The sequence below is a fragment of the Equus caballus genome, chromosome 27 (genome assembly GCF_041296265.1).
Source record: "Equus caballus isolate H_3958 breed thoroughbred chromosome 27, TB-T2T, whole genome shotgun sequence".
In the NCBI taxonomy this organism is placed as follows: domain Eukaryota; kingdom Metazoa; phylum Chordata; class Mammalia; order Perissodactyla; family Equidae; genus Equus; species Equus caballus.
In genome coordinates, this window is record NC_091710.1 from 25,188,981 (window position 1) to 25,208,018 (window position 19,038).

At 38.6% G+C, this 19,038-nt stretch overlaps 2 protein-coding genes and 1 pseudogene across 14 annotated transcripts in view; 1 reads left to right on the forward strand and 2 right to left on the reverse strand.

The window, feature by feature from the left end:
* The window catches only part of DDHD2 (DDHD domain containing 2), a 42,408-nt gene extending 34,857 nt beyond the window's left edge, over nt 1-7,551 (reverse strand). For 5 of the 10 annotated variants that reach the window (XR_011433265.1, XR_011433262.1, XR_011433263.1 and 2 more), the window contains exon 1: nt 940-1,212. The gene's annotated coding sequence lies outside the window, so the exon portion shown is untranslated. Of the gene's footprint in view, nt 1-611; nt 900-939; nt 1,315-4,171; nt 4,234-5,619 lie in introns of those variants that run through there. The other 5 variants (XR_011433264.1, XM_070253071.1, XM_023630612.2 and 2 more) reach the window with 4 other exon arrangements.
* BAG4 (BAG cochaperone 4) overlaps nt 7,482-19,038 on the reverse strand; it is a 35,487-nt gene continuing 23,930 nt past the window's right edge. For 2 of the 4 annotated variants that reach the window (XM_023630616.2, XM_070253072.1), the window contains 3 exons: nt 15,345-15,599; nt 14,529-14,723; nt 7,482-13,785 (listed from right to left, as the gene is read on the reverse strand). In XM_023630616.2, the coding sequence (XP_023486384.2) occupies nt 13,300-13,785; nt 14,529-14,723; nt 15,345-15,599 (936 nt within the window). In that variant the 3' untranslated portion in view covers nt 7,482-13,299. Of the gene's footprint in view, nt 13,786-14,528; nt 14,784-15,344; nt 15,600-19,038 lie in introns of all 4 variants that reach the window. The other 2 variants (XM_023630617.2, XM_001493179.4) reach the window with 1 other exon arrangement.
* On the forward strand, nt 16,849-18,971 carry LOC111770933 (origin recognition complex subunit 3 pseudogene; annotated as a pseudogene).

Consider the following 19,038-nt stretch of genomic DNA (forward strand, 5'->3'; position numbering starts at 1 on the left):
GACAATAAGTTATAAAACAAACCCAGAATCACAAGAAACATAGTTAAAAACCTGACTGCAACAAAACATTTTACCCCAATTTCCAATCTAATTCTAGAGCCAAAGGCAAAAACTTATTCCAACTAAGAGTCTTAATAATATCTAGGTTTTAGGCTCTAGGGCCCTATCATTACACATTTACATGATTATTAGAATCTTAAAATATTGAAAATAAAACTATTCACTTAAGAACCAGTCCGTTTTTATTGACCCTCGAAGGGTGCTCCACTGGCAACTACGGAACAAATTCTGCAAACACGAAGCTCGCGCGGGCCCGCTGAGCGCACGCGAGCACCCACTCACGGTCAGGTCTCCGCGGAGAAGTAAAGCGTTACCTCAAAAGCCTCCTTCCCCCAAAGACGACTGTGACCTGCGTGTTCCACCCCTTCCGCGCCCGGTCGACGCGGCAAACACGAGCGCTGCGGACCGGGGAGAAGGCGAGCTCCTCGCGGGGCGCGCCACGCTCTCGCCACCTCAGCACCCGGCGCGGCGGGACCGCAAACACCTGGCCTCCCTAGCGGACCCTCGCCGGGCGGTCGGCCACTTGATCATTTTCCCTAGCACAAATTTACCTCCGCCACCTTGGCGTGTCCCCACACCCCCGGGCCTCCTGCTGCCCAGATCTGGGACCTCGGAGCTCGGGCACTCGTCTCCCGCCGCCTGCAGCCCCGCGGAGGGGAGCGAAGCCCCAGTGGAAACCAGGTGATTCCCGGTGCCTGAGGGCGCCGGCAATCCCAAGGGGCCCCGGCCGCCTCCCAGGTCACCCCACCCTCCGCGGCTGGCCCTCCCACTCCGCCCGCCGCGCCTCGGGCATCTCCATCCCGCAGTGCCTCAGCCCGCACGCCAGTCGGGCCGCCCCCGCCCGGCTCGGGCCGCCCCCACGCGCCGTAGCGGACTCACCTGGCAGCCACGCTGCCTTTCACGCGCTCCTGCCCTCGCTGAGGGGGGCACGACATGTCCCCACGGCGGCCTTTGCCCCGAGCCCAGGTGGGGCGGAGCAGGGCAGAGCCTGCGGCCCCGCCGGGCTCACGCCCAACACTGGGCTCCACTGCGCTCCCAGCGGGCGAGCAACGGGTCACGACGCAGAGAAGAAAGCTGAGGTGCCTGGGACCGCGGCGTGAAGGCGAAGGGTGGGGCAACGAGGGCCGCATGGGGACTAGCGCGAAGTGTCGCGAGAGGTGGAGGGAATCGCGCGAGATGTGCTCCCTCCCCTGGGACCGGGAGCCCGAGCGCGGGGCAGACGCGTGTTGCCTGTGGCGTGTGCTCCTCTGCTCTGAGCCAGTGCGTGGTGTCTGGGGATGAGGCCAGCGGTCTTTAAAAGGCTGGGGTGGGGAATAACATTGTAGGTTTAGGGAATATTTCGAATTTCAGTGAAAGAAAGGTTCTGCAGCCAGCCCAGCCTCTTCACTTAATAGATGGGAAAACAGGCCGCCTGACCCAGGTGGTACTCTGGGTCACCCTACTGCTGAGAAGTAGCATGCTAGGGTGCTGGCAGCAGCTGCGTCTCTCCAGACCTGCGCTTCTAGGTGCTGAGGAGGACGAGTGCAGTTGGCATGTGCAAGGAAATAAAGGTTATCTCGAGGGCTTTGCCCCTTTTCCCCCTTTCGCTTCTTCGGATTTTAGAGGCTGCCAAAACGATACCTCTAAAACATGTAGAGGTGAGCCTGACAGGATTTAAAAGTTGCAAGGGAGGCTGGAGACGAGATATTTTTGCTCAAACAAGGTGACATAACTGAGGTGAAAAGTTTAAACGAATTTCCCACAGTCATGAAGCTGAGTAGTAGCCTTGACCAGCTCTCCTGTATATTTAGTTTTCTGGAAGACCTCAGTTCCTTTGGGTATTCGATGAGAGACTTCACTGTTTTCTAACTAGACTATAGGGCAAAAGGTCAGGGAATATTTCCAGTTTTATTTCTTCAGAAGCCGAGGGGAAAAAACTGAAAGAGGGAGTGTTTTGTAACATCAATTCTCTTATAGGTTAACACCCATACACAAATATTCCTAAGTTTACTTACACCTTCTCCTCAAATTTATGACACCTAAATAGCTTCTGTTCTCTGCAGAGAGAATGAAGCCAGGACTGTGTCCCATGCTCTAGGATCTTGTCAGCTGACTAGCTAATATCATAGACTAATAGTAGCAGCTAGCGTTTACTGAGCTCTTACTATGTTCTAGGTACAGCAGTAAGCATTTTAGAAGTATATTCCCATTTAGCCCTCATAGCAACTTGATGAAGTAGGTACTACAGTTGTCCCTGTTTGCAGAAATAAAATGACTCAGTGAAAGTCATACCACCAGCAACAAATGGAGCCAAAATTATAAACACACAGTCTGTCTTCAGAGCCTGTACCTAAGTAACTTACCTAAAATCAGTCAGTTAAGGAACAGAACTGGAACTTGAATTTAGGTCCTCTATCTCCAAATCCCATTGTATCCTCTATACCAGCTGTTCTCAGTTTTTTTTTGTTCTCAGGACCCCTTTATATTCTAATTATTGAGGACCCTAAAGAGTATTGTTTATGTAGGTTATATCAATCACTATTTACTGTACTAGAAATTAAAACTAAGAAATTTAAATATTTATTAATTCATTAAAAATAGTAGTAAAAAACTCAATTCATGTAAATGTTTTTATGGAAAAATAACTTTTCCAAAATAGAAAAGAATGACAATGCTTTACATTTTTGTAAATGTCCTTAATGTATGGTTTAATAGAAAACCAATGGATTCTCATATTTGTTTCTATATTCAATCTATTACAATTTTAGTTTTGGTTCAAGTATATGAAGAAAATTCAGTCTCACTCAACTATGTAGTTGGAGAAGGAAGGAGTGTTTTAATAGCCTTTTCAGATAATTTTGGATATTCTTTCTAATGTCACACTAAAATTCAACAAATGGTAGCTTCTTAAAAGTTAGTTGCAATGTGGAATCTGAAAACATGTCAATGAATTTTTGGTACTCTGATACATTAAAATCCATTGGTCTATCTTGCACTTTCAATGGATTTTTTTTATCCATGCATGATTTATGACATCATGCATTGGTCATTTGGAAAATATCAGTTCCCTGAGCAACGCAGTCTTCCAAAGGTTAACACATTTTGTTACACAATATTTTTTTGAAAAATTACCACCAATTTCATTAGAAAAGTCTCTTAAGTATTCAGAAGCTGTCAAGCTCATAGTAGATAAAAGGTTTCCAAAATTCTACTTTTTTCTTAAAAGGTCAAATTTTATAATTGGCAACAAATACTATCAGTTGTTTTCCTTGAAGTGACAGTGCACTGTTTTCAAGAAAAGTTTTGCCAAATAAGCCTGAATTGCCCATGGTTTGTCTGTCAATTGTATTTTCAAATAAAAATGATGTTGTATGAAAAAAGAGTAGCTAGGCCAGTTACCAATTCAAATAAGCAGTCAAGGGGCCAGCCTGTGGCTAAGTGGTTAAAAGTTCCATGCGCTCCACTTGGGCGGCCCAGGGTTCGCAGGTTTGGATCCCGGTTGTGGACACACTCCACTCCTCAGCTGTGCTGTAGAGGCATCCCATGTCCGAAATAGGGGAAGATTGGCACAGATGTTAGCTCGGGGCTAATCTTTCTCACACACAAAAAAAATTTCACTTAACCAAATAACCAGTCAAGTGCTGGTTAAGCGCTTCTTCCTCAAGAGACCAGCTTACTTCAGTATGCAGAATTGCTTTATGCATTCTAACCATCTGGGCACATGGAATATGAAAAAGGTGTGAACTCCAGGGTTAAGAGTTAATAAAATTAGTAATTTTTACTGCTTCATGAAGAGTATTCTTAAGTGACACTGGCACTGTTGTTATTATGAATGCATGGCAGTGGACGATACAACGACTGATGGTACAATTTGTTTCCATTGCCCTAATTCCTGCTAAGTCACCAGCAGTTTTACCTACCATTGCTTTTCCATCAACAGTGCAAATGTCAGCAACACAGCAAAAAAGGCAAATCATGTCTTAGTTACTAAGAAAATAGTTTTGACCTTGTAACCCCTGAAAGGGTCCCTAAGATCCCCAGTGTCCATGGACCACCCTTGGAGAACTACAGCAATTAAATGTGCCCACCCTGGGGCTTGGAATACAAAAGTAATGAATAACACAATACCTACCCTGAAGGAGTTCACAGTCTTAACAGGTCAGACCAGGAGGTAAACAAATATCTTGCTGAGGGCTATAACGGAGACAGGGAACAGATACACTGATAGTTACAAAAGAGGGAGTAATCAAATGACCAGGCATACCTCCAGAAATGCTCATTCAGTAGGTCTTTGATGGGATTCAAAAATCTGTATTTTCATCAAGCACTCCAGATGATTTCGATGCAGATAGTATGGGATCCACACTTTGAGGAACACAGCCTTAAGCAGTATGAATTGTAGGTTCCCAAGAACGCCAAGTAGGTAGGTAGTTTCAGAGAGAGTATCTTATGGTAACTCTCAAAAACACACCACTTAATTTCACTGGCTATTGTTTGCAATTGTCTACCAAATCTTTTACCAGAAGACTTAAAAGGTAAACTCTGAAAAAGTCTACTTTTTTCCTTTCAATTCTCTAGTGCAAAAGGCAGCAAGCTTTTTTTTGTAAAGGGCCAGATAAATATTTTAGGCTCTGTGGCCATAAAGTTTCTGTCACAATGAATCAGTTCTCCTATTGTAGCACAAAAGCAGCCAGAGACAAAATGTAAACTGATGAGTGTGGCTGTGTCCCAATAAAACTTTATTTACTAAAACAGGCAGTAGGTTAAATTTGGTCTCTGGTGGTAGTTTGTTGACTCCATGCAAAAGATAATGTAATAGCCAGGAAGTTGCCCAAAGAGCAAAAGCTAGAGTCTAGGGGTCATGAAACAACTGGATTTCATCTCTAAAGTCAGAATAATAGTTAGGCATCAATTGTGAATTCCTCTCTCTCTCCAGAATAAACCTTATTTCAGTATGTAAAAAGTATGTGTTGAGTGTCTATCAAGGCATGAGGTGGTATGACGATACATAGCTTTTGGAGGCAGAAGCCCTCGATCCCTGGTGGACAGCTGGGCATCCAGTCTGGAAAACTCCAGTTGTCTCTGATGCCCTGACTATAAAATACCAAGGCCAGGGCTTTGGGCTATGACAGTGATTCTCAAACTCTAATGAATGTAAGAGTATGCTAGTGGATTCTTTAAAATGTAGATTTTCAGATCCATAGATTCTGATTAACTAGAATAGTTAATCAGAGGGGTCATGAATCTAGGGATTTTAATCCAGAATGTACAGGCTGGGGCTGTGAAGCAAGTAGCTTAAATCAGGAAACAGAAGACCTGAGCTATAATCTCAGCTGTACCACTTACTGACTTTGTTTATAAAATAAGAATGTCAGAACTAGAAAGAGCCTTAGAGATATCCAGTGTGATGTTCTCTTCCAGCCCAAAGCTGGCGACTTTTTAAAGTCCATAAACTATTCATGAAAATGCATTTTATTACTTTATAGCCACAATGTAATAGTTCCTGCCCTCAACTTGAATAAGCTTATATTTTTTTACTTTGAGGAAAGGGATTTATATTTTCCTTATGATTTCTCTTACTTCAGTGACGGCTGTTTGTTTCAAAAGCTGACGACGTGGTAACTTCAGTGTAAGCTGTGTAGCACCGTGGCTCTCCACTAGCCCTTGGAAGTTTCCATCAAGCCAAGGTTTCCTCTTGGCAGCAGTTGTCAGACTGAGCAAACGTAAATGTAGCAAATACAAATGTAAAATAGAACACTTTTAGAAAAAAACAGGAGAAAATCTTCAGGAACTGGGAGTAAGCAAGGAGTTTTTAGAGACTTGACACTAAAAGTCCGATCCTTAAAAGGAAAAATTGATAAATAGGATTTCATCAAAATCAAAAACTTTTGTTCTGTGAAAGACTCTGTTTAGAGGGTGAAAAGACAAAGCCACAGACTGGTATAAAATATGTGCAAACCACATATCCGACAAAGGACTGGTATCTGGAAAACAAAGAATTCTCAAAACTCAGCAGTGAAAAGACAAACAATGGAGCCCAGATTTGGTTTCAGTACCATTCTTCGATAAGAGGAACAGGGCTTCTTGGAGAAATAACTGACTCTAGGACTAGAATAGGAAACATACAAGATGAGCCTGGAGAATCTTGTAGCACCAGAAAGTAAGGCAGGGCTCAAAAAGAAAAACACCCACACTCAATGTCAAAAGGGACACAACTGAAAGAGATCCCAATGGCCCAAGCAAGACAATTTGAGCAACAACATAAATAAGATCATATTAGATCTGTTAGATCTAATAGAAAGCTCTACTAGATCCATACGAGCATAACACCAGGTGTAAAATAAGTGAGCCCAGACTGATATAAATGATTAATTAAACAAACAAACACATGGGAGAGAACAGACGAATCTCCCTTGCAGGGGAAATTCCAAATAATTTATGCAGATAAACACCCTCAAGGAGGTGGAGGATAAGTCCCCACTCCCTAAGGAGAAGCCGCATATAGTGACTTCCTTCCAAGAGTACAGTAGGAAAAAGGTCAAAGTAACTTTATGGTGGAGAAACCTGACAAACACTACCTCAGCCAGCTGATTAGGGTTAACATCAATAGTGTGTTATATTTATAGTATATACATTTGATATATGATGAGAAGGGCACTTACCTTCGTGGTCTTACTCCCCAAATCCCATAGCCCCAGTGTAATTATGAGAAAAAGATCAGACAAATTCCAGTTCAGGGGCGTTCTACAAAATATCTAACCAGTACCCCTCAAGACTGTCAAGGTCATCGAAAACAAGGAAAGTCTGAGAAACTGCCACAGCCAAAAGGCTCCTGAGGAGATATGATGACTAAATGTAATGTGGTATCCTGAATAGGATCCTAGAAGAGGAAAAGGATGTTAGGTAAAAACTAAGGAAATCTGAATAAAGTATGGACTTACTTAATAAGAATCTGTCAGTATCGGTCAATTGTAACAAATATACAGGACTATCAGGTGTTAATAACAGGGTGCAGGGTATATAGGAACTCTGTAGTATCACAATTTTTCTGTACTCCTATTCTAAAATAAGTTTATTAAAATAAATCTAGTTAGAAAATGGGCAAAAGACATGAACAGACATTCATGGAAGAGAATACACAGATAGCAAATAAGCACATGAAAAGATGTTCAACATCATTAACCATTAAGGAAATGCAATTAAACCACCGTGAGATATCACTATGCACCTATCAGAATGGCTAAAATAAAAAATAGTGACAATACCAAATACCGGCAAGGAGGCAGAGAAACTCATACACTGATGGTAGGAATGTAAAATGGTATAGCTACCCCTGAAAGTTAGGTAGTTTCCTAAAAAATTAAACATGCAACTCTCATGTGACCTAGAACTTCACTCCTGGCATTTATCCTAAAGAAATGAAAACTATATCCAAACAAAAATCTGTACATGAATGTACATAGCAGCTTTATTCATAATAGCCCAAAATTGGAAACAACCCAGGTGTCCTTCAACAGGTGAACAGTTAAACTGTGGTACATCCATATCATAGCCTACTACTTAGCTATAAAAAAGCACTATTGATACAGGAAATGACTTGTATGAATCTCAAGAGAATTATACTCTGTGGAAAAAAAGCCAATCTGGTTTGGTTACATACTATAAATGGTTACATACTGTACAATTCTCCTTAAATAACATTCTTGAAATGACAAAATTTAGAAATGGAGAACAGATTAGTAGTTGCCAGGGGTTTAGTACGGTGGGAAAGGAGAAGCAGGCGTGCCTATGAAAAGTCAACAGGAGGAGAAACTGTGGTGATGGAATCGTTCTGTATCTTAACTGTAGCAAGGTCAATATCCTGGTTGTGACATTGCAATAAAGTTTTGCAAGATATTACCAGTGAGGGTAATAGGGTACATGAAAGCTCTGCTTTATTTCTTAAATCTGCATGTGAATTTACAATTATATCAAAATAAAAACTTCAATTTAAAAGATACAGTACTGCCAGTTAAATTTCAATTTCAGAAAGACAATCATTTTTAGTATCAGTGTGTCCCATGCAATATTTGGAACATACTTATACTAAAAGATGAGTAGTTGTTTATCTGAAATTGAAATGTAACTGTAGTCTTGTATTTTTTCTGGCAATACTACTCTCAGCATTAGCTTACCAAGATAAAGTATATGTTGCAAATAAAAGAACATTTAAGGGTTGGCTGAGAGAAAATGTGCCCTGCCCCAGAAACCCCTAAATCCTCACTCTCAGCAGCTGGCACCTCCTCTGCCTCACATTTTATTACAACATATGTGCCCACTACTCGTGGTGAGAAAAGACACATAAAATATAAAACCCTCCTGTTCTCACACAGGAGTGAAAAATTATCCAGATAATCTCCCCTTCCAATTTTAGATTTAAAATAGCTATCCTCCTCCAAGAAAGATTATGAAAAAATAAACAGAATAGTCAGGAAAAATTTTCTAGAAACAATTCTGGGTCTCCAACATAATAACACTGTAAAAAACACACCAAGAACTAAAAGGCATCTGAGAAATCTCTAACGTGATGGAGATCAAAAAAGAAACGAAAAAGTTACTTTGGAGAAAATCCATTATTCAAGAAGAAAAAGCATGAAGAAATTATCATTAATATCCTCAGAGATATAAGATGCCCCGACCACAAACAAAACAGAATCCCATAAAGGAACACAGAGAATAAAAAACATTCTTAGAAATTAAAAAAGATGATAGAAGAAATATAAAACTCAATGAAGAGCTACAGATTAAAGGTGAGTTAATCCCCCACAAAGTACAGCAAAAAGGCAAAAAATGAAACAGAGAAAAGTAAATCAAAGAACCAGTCTAAGAGGTCTATAACAGAAATAGCAGGAATTCTAGGAAGAGTTAACAGAGATTAGGAGTTAACAGGTTGAGAAGGAAAATTAACACACAAAAAAATCCAGAAAATTGCACAGGACTTAAGGGCATGAGTTTCCAGTAGGAAATGTGCCCAGCAAAATGGACAAAAACAGACCCATACTAAAGCTATACTGCTGGGAAACTTCAGAACAGAGGGGATAGAAAGATCTTATAAGCTTCCAGAGAGAAAAATCGTGTTTTATACAAAGGATCATGAAAACACATTTTCAAATATGCAAGATGTAAAAAAATTATTTACCATGCACCCAGGAAGCTACTAGAGAACAGACTCTACCGAAATGAGGGAAGAGACTAAGCAAGGGAAGACAGGTACAGAAAACAGGAAACCAACAGGAGAGGCAAAGAGAATCCCCAGGATGAGTTGAAGATCCCAGAATAACAGCATGCGCCGGGAACATACCAGTTCTCCAGTCAGAAACCTCCAGGATAGACTTCTTCAGGAGTTTGAAATGGATAAAATATGTGTCTGGGCATCTTAAGAGATTTAGACAAATGCTAGAGGGTTTGAGGTCAAATTAGTCATAAGTACATAAGCAGACAAAATAAATAAGACACGATTAAGTCCAGGGAAAAAAGGAATTGTTCAGGAAAGGGAAAAGTAATCATAGTTTACTGCATTCTGATTAGCTTTACATAGTTATAATAATGTACAACAAAATTACCATATAACTAGATTGAGAAATTGAGGCAATGAGGACTGAGATGTGAGTATGGTAGCAACAGAAGAGAGAAACCTAAGCCTTCATCCTCTATAGTAGAAAATCAATAGGAATGACCTAAAATTGATAAATCAAGAAGAAATAATACAATTGTTTTATTTAAAAATACGTAGGGGCTGGCCCCGTGGCCGAGCGGTTAAGTTCACGCGCTCTGCTGCAGGTGGCCCAGTGTTTCGTTGGTTCGAATCCTGGGCGCGGACATGGCACTGCTCATCAAGCCACGCTGAGGCAGTGTCCCACATGCCACAACTAGAAGGGCCCACAACGAAGAATATACAGCTATATACCAGGGGGCTTTGGGGAGAAAAAGGAAAAAAGTAAAATCTTTAAAAATATGTAGATAACTTTTTTAAAAACTTAATAGAAAGTGGTTGCTTTTATAGAAGGAAAAATGGGAGTGGGAGGAGAATGCTCCTTTTCATAAAATTAAATCTTTAAACTCATAAGTTCCACAGAATTATTTGACTCTTTAAACTCATGACTTTTTTAAAAAGAAAAAGATGAAAAAGAAAAACTCCACTCATCAACTATCTATCCCCAAAAAACCATTTTTTAAAATGCCAATTTAATTTATATTCTTCAACTTTTTTAAAAAACCTGCCTACCTTTAACAGTACTACATTAACCAACTGAAGAACTATTTTCAAAATCCTATTTTTGAAAGCATTTAAAAGAATTCCAAACCAACAATGTAGAGACAAGCATAAAGCATAGGTCTTCCCCTAGATACTTCATTAGAGCTTATTTGCCTAAATATTTATATCAGTGGTTATATTTGGAACAAAAGTGGCTTATTGTAAAGAAGACATAGTTGTGTTTAACATGCCAGGTCTGGGTAACTTTATTCAAGATTTTGACAAAAACTATCCCCAAAGTAATATAAATTTAGACACTTTAAAAAAGTCCAGATGTGAAATTTCAAGAAAATTTTGAATTCAGTCTAAGGTCAATACTAAGTCAAAAACTGAACCAAATCCACGAATCCTAAATACTATTTTCCTTTTTAAGTTCATTATTGTTTCTGAAACAGGTCACCAACTTAATTTTCCTTTCTCTGATATTGGTATTTGAATCATTTTAACATGGTTTACATTTTTAAGTTCTAAGTTTGTACTTATCCTGAATATCTTATTATAATTAAAAATATAAATCCAGAAGTGATAACCTTTCCTTACAGAAGAATTCCAATTAATAAATGTAGACAGAATTAGAGCAATAGAAAATCACCATTAGCACACCACAGTAGTAACAGACACAAGCAAAATCTGCCAACAGACACAAAAATGAGTGGGCAAAAGTTAAAGCAGAAACAGGACATTTGCATAGTCTCAAAGTATCTCCAGCAAATATTTAGTCATTACAAAGGAAACATAGTAAGTTTACAGTAGAGAATCCTAGCAGACACCACCTTAGGTAGTGGTTAAGGTTAACAATACCAGAAATACATTACAACATCAAGTGTCGTGATACACTGTCACAGGCTGGGAAAAACTAGAGACGACAGCTAAATGCAACGCAGGATCCTGGATTGGATCCTGGAACAGTAAAAGGACATTAGTGAAAAGACTAAGAAAATCTCTATTTGTTAAACTCTACTTTAGCTAACAGTATTGTATCAAGGCTATTTTCTTAATTTGACAAATGGTCTATGGTTATGTAAGATGTTAACTAAGGGGAAGTTGAGTGAAGAGTATACAGAAACTACTATTTTTACAACTCTTCAGGTCTAAAATTATCTCAAAATTTAAAAAAATAACTTTAAAAAACATACACACACACATATGTATATATGTGCATGATGTGTATATATATATCTCAAGTCTTCATGGAAACTGGTATCTTGGGCACTCAGTTAAATAGTAGTGTTCTCTCCTGAATTAGTCATTGTCTCACTGGTTTACATTAACTTAGCTGTAAGGTTTTTCCTCTTGTAAATTTTTAGTTTCAAGTACAATTTTCTAATTTTCATAGAAAAGTCTTTTTTAACATTCCTATATTTAGCCAAAAATAAAAATCCTAGAATAAAAGTATCACCATATTATCTCATAAAATACTCACCCCAACCGTAAGACCCAGCCAATATTTTTACTCCATTTCTTCTCATCATATAATATATTTGAATTGTTTTTGTTTTGTTTATGAGAAGAAGAGAAGGCTGATAGATTTATTATCACTAATAGGCCTGGCAGTCTAGAAAAAAAAATCATCACTTGGATATCTTATTAAGAAACAGCTGTTTTCCCAATAACAGATACTGTATACTAGAACTCACTTCAGATGTAAAAAAGTAAGTTTTTAACCTAAATCTCTTCTATACGATAGCATAGAGCTACCCAAGCAAGTGCAGCTAAGACCCCTTCAAATACCCCTTCCTTAAATTTGGCTCTAAAATGACTGTTACTAATGGTAATAGAATCTTTTTTATAAAACAAGTAATATTGTCTATGCAATTTAGGGAAATAAACATCAAATCTACCTTTAAAAGAAGAAAATAATTTCCCACTCTAGCTATGGCTGATTCATTCCCTGAGCATGATTCCTCTTTTACCCTCATTGTTTTTGACTATAAACTGAGCTGAAATCTGCTCATAGGGATCTTGATGATGAAACTAATATTTTAGATGGAGAACAGTCTTTCCAAATAGTCATATTACTTCTGCAGTTACTATTTCTACTCACCGTGGCATTTAATTTTTCATCTGTGTCTATCATAATGCCCCTAATGGAAGCAGCAGTAGTGAAAAGATAAATAAGAGGGAAAAAAATTTTTTTAAGTGGATCTTTATCCAAATACAATAAAAAAGCAAAAAAGAAAAATGGCTACAAACATTTTCACTCCTATGCCCATGCCATTTCCAAATTCACCTTTCACTATTAACATGAAAAGTAGAAGTGGTAAAACTCTAACCAGTGATCTATACAAAAAAGGAGACAGTTTACCTCAGGAACTCACCATACATTGCAATATATTCAAGTGGTGAAAAGATAAAAATTCATTCAGGATTGCCATACTATCTGGCTGTCAATACAGTCTCTTGAATTAAACATATTACTACAAAATGTACCAACAAGTAGAGAATAATACTATATTTGTGAACTGCAAATAACAAAACAAAACAGAGGTCCAAGAAGGCTAAAGTCCAAGCTGTAATTTACACATGAAGTGTATGTTGAAAGCAGTCACAATGTACAAAAATGTGACAAGTAATCCAGACGTTTAAAAGAACAGAGCCTGTTTGTCTCAGACTATATCCAGCCTCATCTGGTAGGTTTCTGTTAAGCCTGTTACATAACGTGTATTTCCTTCCTGCTGATAAGAAGCAGCTTGCAGATATCCATAAACTTCTTAAGGAGTGAATCTACTTGGCAATATTGATAACTCCACAGTTCCCTATTACATTCATTGGTCTAAAAACTGAAAACAATTCATAACTAAAATGTTCTTCCAAGTCCTTTACCAGTTTTTCAAGTTTTACTTCAAAGAAAGTTGGAATGTATTGCTTCTTGTCATCAACAGGCATTTCAAAAAGAGGGTAATTAACCAAAATCAAGAGTCCTTTGGTCAAGTTAGTAACAGGCTTCCCCTTTGTTCTAAATCCTTTCATAATCCTTTTTTTTCTAGTTTTTCCAGTATGGCCTGAATTTTACAAACAGCCTCTTTCCGGGCCTGCCGAACAGAGTCTTGGCCCCCAGTTTCAACTGAATCCAGTTCCAAAAGTTCCTTGGTTAGCATTTCTTCCAGAAGCCAGTATGCTTTGTCTGTCTTTTTCCCTACAAATTCTTCTACTTCTTGCTCAAGATATTGGACCTTCTCCAGCACATGTATGATTTTTTTAATACTTGGGGGGGTACCTTCATCTGAAGATGAACACTCTTCTGGAAGATTATTACTTTGATCTTGATTGCTGGGATGTTCGTTGGTGGCATTACCATACAGCTGGGGCTCAGCACTGTATTGGACTTGGGCATCCAAAAGGTCTGAATTATCATTGTTCACAGTTCCCGAGGACTCGTACTGATGGACAGTGCAAGGAAAGCTGTGCCGGCTCATGCCTTGATCTGATTGGCTGTTGGGATATGAGGAATCCTTGGAGTGGGAGAGCAAAGAGGGGAAAAAAGGTGTTTTAATGGGAATCCATCAACATCAGATTTGTTAGCCCACATCTTTCACCTGACCGGGAAGGTACATGAAAAGCTTCCCCACCACTAAAACTGGACCTCGCTCCTTAATCATTTGAGAAAAACAGCCCTAAAAAGATAAAAGGGAATGCACTGTCAAGCAAAAGGCAGAGAATTCCGGAGAATAATGGCTGGAATCCACCCGGAGGCACGTCATCATCAGGAACACCTCATAATCTAACCCTTACCACCTCACAATCCACTCAGTGACTTAATAAATAGGAATTAGAGAGTTTTTCCCCTAAAGAGTTAAAACCTTAAGACAGATCTTGAAAAGGAACCTAGCCAAAAGCAAATGATGTTCAAGTCTATGGTTTGATTAAGCCATACAATTTCACATTAGTTTTGTCTTGTCTATAGACTGAGGTAAAATACAATCTTTGATGGTGTTTAACATTCAGAGTATTACGACAAACAGTAAATGAACATTTTCCTGTCTTTTAAAAAAAGGATGTGAACCTAAAACTGCTCTAAAAATGAAGTCTATTTAAAAAAAAATAAAAAAGGAAACTTGGCTAGGTAAAACTATAGGTAACAGTCACCACTTTTTGTATTACTCCCCATTTAACAGAGACCAGTGCAGAAAAGTTCTGTGTTGTGCTCTCTTAATTACCCAAGCATCAAAAGAACAATGTTTAGAAGGTCTCCTACCTTGGGCTGCTGGGGCGGTGGTGATGGAGGTGGCTGAGGAGAGCCACTGCTGGGCCATGGCGAAGTACTTTCATTCATGTACAGATTCCCAGGAGGTGCCGAGGGCGCAGCTGAAGGCCAGGGGTAACGGGTTCCCATTCCATAAGCACCAGGAGACACCCATGAATCCTCTTGTGGTCGTACAGTTGGTCCTGGCTGTGGAACACTACGATTACCATCCCCATAAGGATAATGGGGCAGGGTCATTCCAGGGTTCTAGATTGAGAGGGAGGAAATATGGTGGTCATTGCTAGAAAAAAAAACTTACAGAAGTAATGAAAATATTCTAATATAAACAGATTCTGAGATGCTTCCTCTCTGCTTAACAGAGTATACTTTAGCTGCTACTGGGCTAAACTGTAGCAGCTCTAATCAGTTGCAATAATTTCTCCAAGCCTAAAAAAGCTTGGTTCCAAAGATACCAGGGGCAAATTTGGTGACACTCAAACTCAGAAGGTATAGGGCCTAAAATTCAGTGGCTGAAGCATAGCATAGGTCTGCCCCATAGATACTATAAAATAAGTGGACCCATATGCTATAAGGAAGCATAAATAAAGACATATTAGAACTCCCCTTGAGTGAACAGAGAAATAAACATGGTATCATTCAGAGAATATTAAAAAATATAAACTAACCTCTTGAAGTGAAGAGAGAGATAAACATGGTATCATTCATAAAATATTAATATAAACCTAACCTCTTGAAGTGAACAGAGAGATAAACATAGTATCACTCATAGAATATTAAAAAATATAAACCCAAAAGAAAAATGCTCACCTGTGCAGCAGGATATCCTGGAACCTGCCCCCTAAGAGGGGGTGCTTCAGTCTGGCAGTCCTGCTGGGGATACATCCAACGAGAGACTGGGGTTGGGCTGTTGCCAGGTGAACAGTAAGTGCTTGGAACCTCTGTGGAGTAATTGGTCTGAGTATATCCAGGTGTGTAATAAGCCCCAGAGTATGAGGCAGTATTTGCCCCAGGGCCAGTGGGGTATGGTGGGCCATATGCTCCATTTGTGTAAGACTTCAAACTCTGTTAAGAGCAAAGTTGAGAGAAAAAGACGAATGAGTAGAAGAGCTGAAATGCCCTGACTTAATACCCAACTTTGAAAACCTTGGGAAGAAAAGAAATCAACAATTAATGAAAACGTGAACTACTTAAGCAATCTTTGAAGCATTCATTCTCTCATATGTTATAATCATATATCATGTACTAAACTCAGATTATCACTTTAGAGTCTGTGTCATAACAATGGGAGAGTATACTTTGATGAATGATGAAGTTATTTATGGCCTCAGAACAGTGCTTCAATAAGCATGCCTAACAGCAGAGAACTTGTACCCACCAACTGGGAGGAGATTCTGGGAAAATGGCCAGAGAAAGAAGAAAATAACCATGATACAACAGAAAGAAAAAAAAAGACTACAGAGACAGACCTAGCTCTGCCATAGGCTTTGTATTTAACCTCTCTGAGCTTTAGTTTCTCCACGAGGAAAATGAAGATCATAACTGATCTTGCAGGGTCATTGGGAAAATTAAATGAGATGACATATATTAAATGCTTAGGATGGTGTCTGACACATAGTATGCCCAATAAACAGTAATTACTTATAACATCATTGTTGTTAGTAGTATTATGGCAAGGTCAAGAAATGAACCCAAATCTGACTCCAAAGCCCGTGTTCTTTGTACTATCGCACTCTGCTTCCCAAACAATAACAGCAGACAAATTACTCATATATCGCTTATTGTAGTTTTGAATCACCTATCCAGACTATTACTGACACCCAGAATCCTCAGTTTAGTAATCCAAACAAGATTAAAGCTAGACTCTAAATTTAGATGATTACATTAATGTTTTCTATTAATTTCTATTTTACCTTTTTAAAATGGTAAAAACATAGAATCAAGTTTTCCTGTACTCATCTAAGACTACATAATCTTTCCCACTTTACAGAGAAGAATAAGAAAGGAATCCTGTGGTGTTAACTACACTTATTGTGGTGATCATTTCACAATGTATACAAATATCGAATCATTATGTTGTACATCTGAAACTAATATACTGTTATATGTCACTTATACCTCAACTAAAAAAAGGAATCCTGATATCTTGTACAACTGTTAGTGACTAAAGAAAATGAAATTCAAATTTGATTCCTACTCTAACACATCAAAAAGTGAGATGGAGTGAAGTGGAAGGGAGGTCATAATTCTGTGGAAAATAAACTCTTAGCCATACTTTTACGCAAGAGGACGAAAGACAGGCTATTATCACCACATGGCCAAAGAATTCCATGCAGGGACAGGTGCAACAGAAGATCCAGTAAGGCAGTGCCTGAGCAGGAGGACAATGAACCACCCCTTTGTTAAAGCCACCACGAAGCAGGCTGTTAAGGTCTTCACCTGTCAGTTGCTGTGCCTAAACAAAGACTCCCTTAATACAACACACACAGTTGGAGACTTGACAAAACATCATGTGACTTTTTGTACTGTTATTCAACTTCTAGAAATCCTTCCAAAAAAAATGATTCAACTAAAGAAAAAGGTATAGGCATGCATTTGTTCATCACAGCATTATTTATAATCACGCAAAATTGTAAACCTATATGTCCTAGAATAATGGAATGACTAAGGACATCATGGGCAGTTCACTGAGGGAATTTTATTCTGTCTTAAAAATTCACTGTTAGAACTAACCAGGTATTTAATGATTGTAAAGAATTATTTTTAGAGTTTTTTCTTTAAGTTTTAATAATGGCATTGTAATAATTGTTTTTAAAACTTTCCTATAATTTAAAGATATGTACTTAAGTATTTACAAGTGAAAGAAAATGATATCTGGAATTTGCTTCAAAATACTCCAAGGATACAGATGAAACAAGATGGCCATGGATTGATAGTTGTTGATGCTGAGAGATGAGTACATTACTTTTCATTGTGTTTGAAAATTTCCTTAATATTAAAAAAAGGAGTTCTTTTTATTTGACCTTATAACATAGAAAGTACACACGATAAATGAAAAGTCTTATAAAAAAGTATTGTACAATAAGTTTAAAGCTGTTAAACATGATATGGAAAAGGCTGAAAACAAATTTACAAAAATATGGATATATTAGGGTAGCAGAAGAGCGTTTTTACCCCTTTTATTTTCCAAATTTTTAATAATAAACTTGTGTGACTTTTCATAATAAAAAAACTTCTGTGCAATTAAAAATGTCATGACATCCCAAGTGTGTCTAGAATCCAGTGGGCCACTAGCACCACAGCTACTTCACTGAGGCCCAAGGACACTATTTCAATGAAAGAAAACTTGTGTCCGAGGACAGCAAGCTATGATTTGAAACTTGTCAGTTGACATAGCAACAGATGAAATCTGAAACTGAGCAACTACAGGAAGAATTAAATAAAAATCTTTGATAGTCATCGAATTTCTGTAAAAGTCTCATTCTGAACTCCAGAAAAAATCAAGAGACTGGAGCTCTTAAAACTCAGAGAAATTTCAACTGCTGCTCTTGTTCTAGATATAAAGGTAGACATGACTTAGCATTCAAAGTCAAAACAATGTCACACCATATGGCATCTCATTGCAAGTTAAGATTATCCAGCATGAAATACTTCCCAACGCTGGTTTCACAGTTGATGGATGTTGTGTAGATGCAGAATCCAAAGAGGAGAAAAGTGGTCAGGGTTCTCACCCAGAAAGCGGTACGCTGCTCAGTGGATTCCCTTCCCATTTGGTATATGAATATCAAACAGCAACGAGACCCAATCCAAGCAAAAAAAAATGATTTCCTTTAGCACAACTCCTATTGTGCTATCTTGAAAAACATGGAAGCCTTCACCCAAAAGTACTCCAAGACTTCATAATTATCAGCAGTTGACAACAACCTGAATTTCTCCTACTAGTCATTTTTGGAATTGCCAAATCTATTATCATCCACCAGTTGCTTCTTCATGCAATATCTCTACTTGCAGAACTATTCTAATTTTTGTCCCATAGGAGCTCCTGACCACAGTACTTAATAAGCTGTATTTTACAACCCAGTTCCCCTTTAAACTAAATGAAGATGTGTTACAGGTTTCGACCAACATCTTTTTGTATCATGATTTTTCAATTCAGAAGGTTATAAAAGGACTTCAGTTTTCTCTGTTAGAACATTTCTAGTCCCAGGCACTAATTGTTCCGTGGTGTAATCTCCCAGAAGCCAAGAGAATATCTTCTTTATTAGAAAATCAGTGTGAAAACATGCAATGCCTTTCATCCTTTAGGAGGTACATGGAAAAGAAGCTTTAGAAAAGCAAACTGCATTAATAACCAATGAGAGGGTTTTAAACAAACAAAACCCAAAATTATTACCAGAAAACCTGATACCAGCCCTGATATCAGTTTCCCTACATTAAACCCAGCATATATGGGGTTAAAACCAAAGCACTCATGCCCTGCTTACTCTCTGGCTTCCTGGCTCCA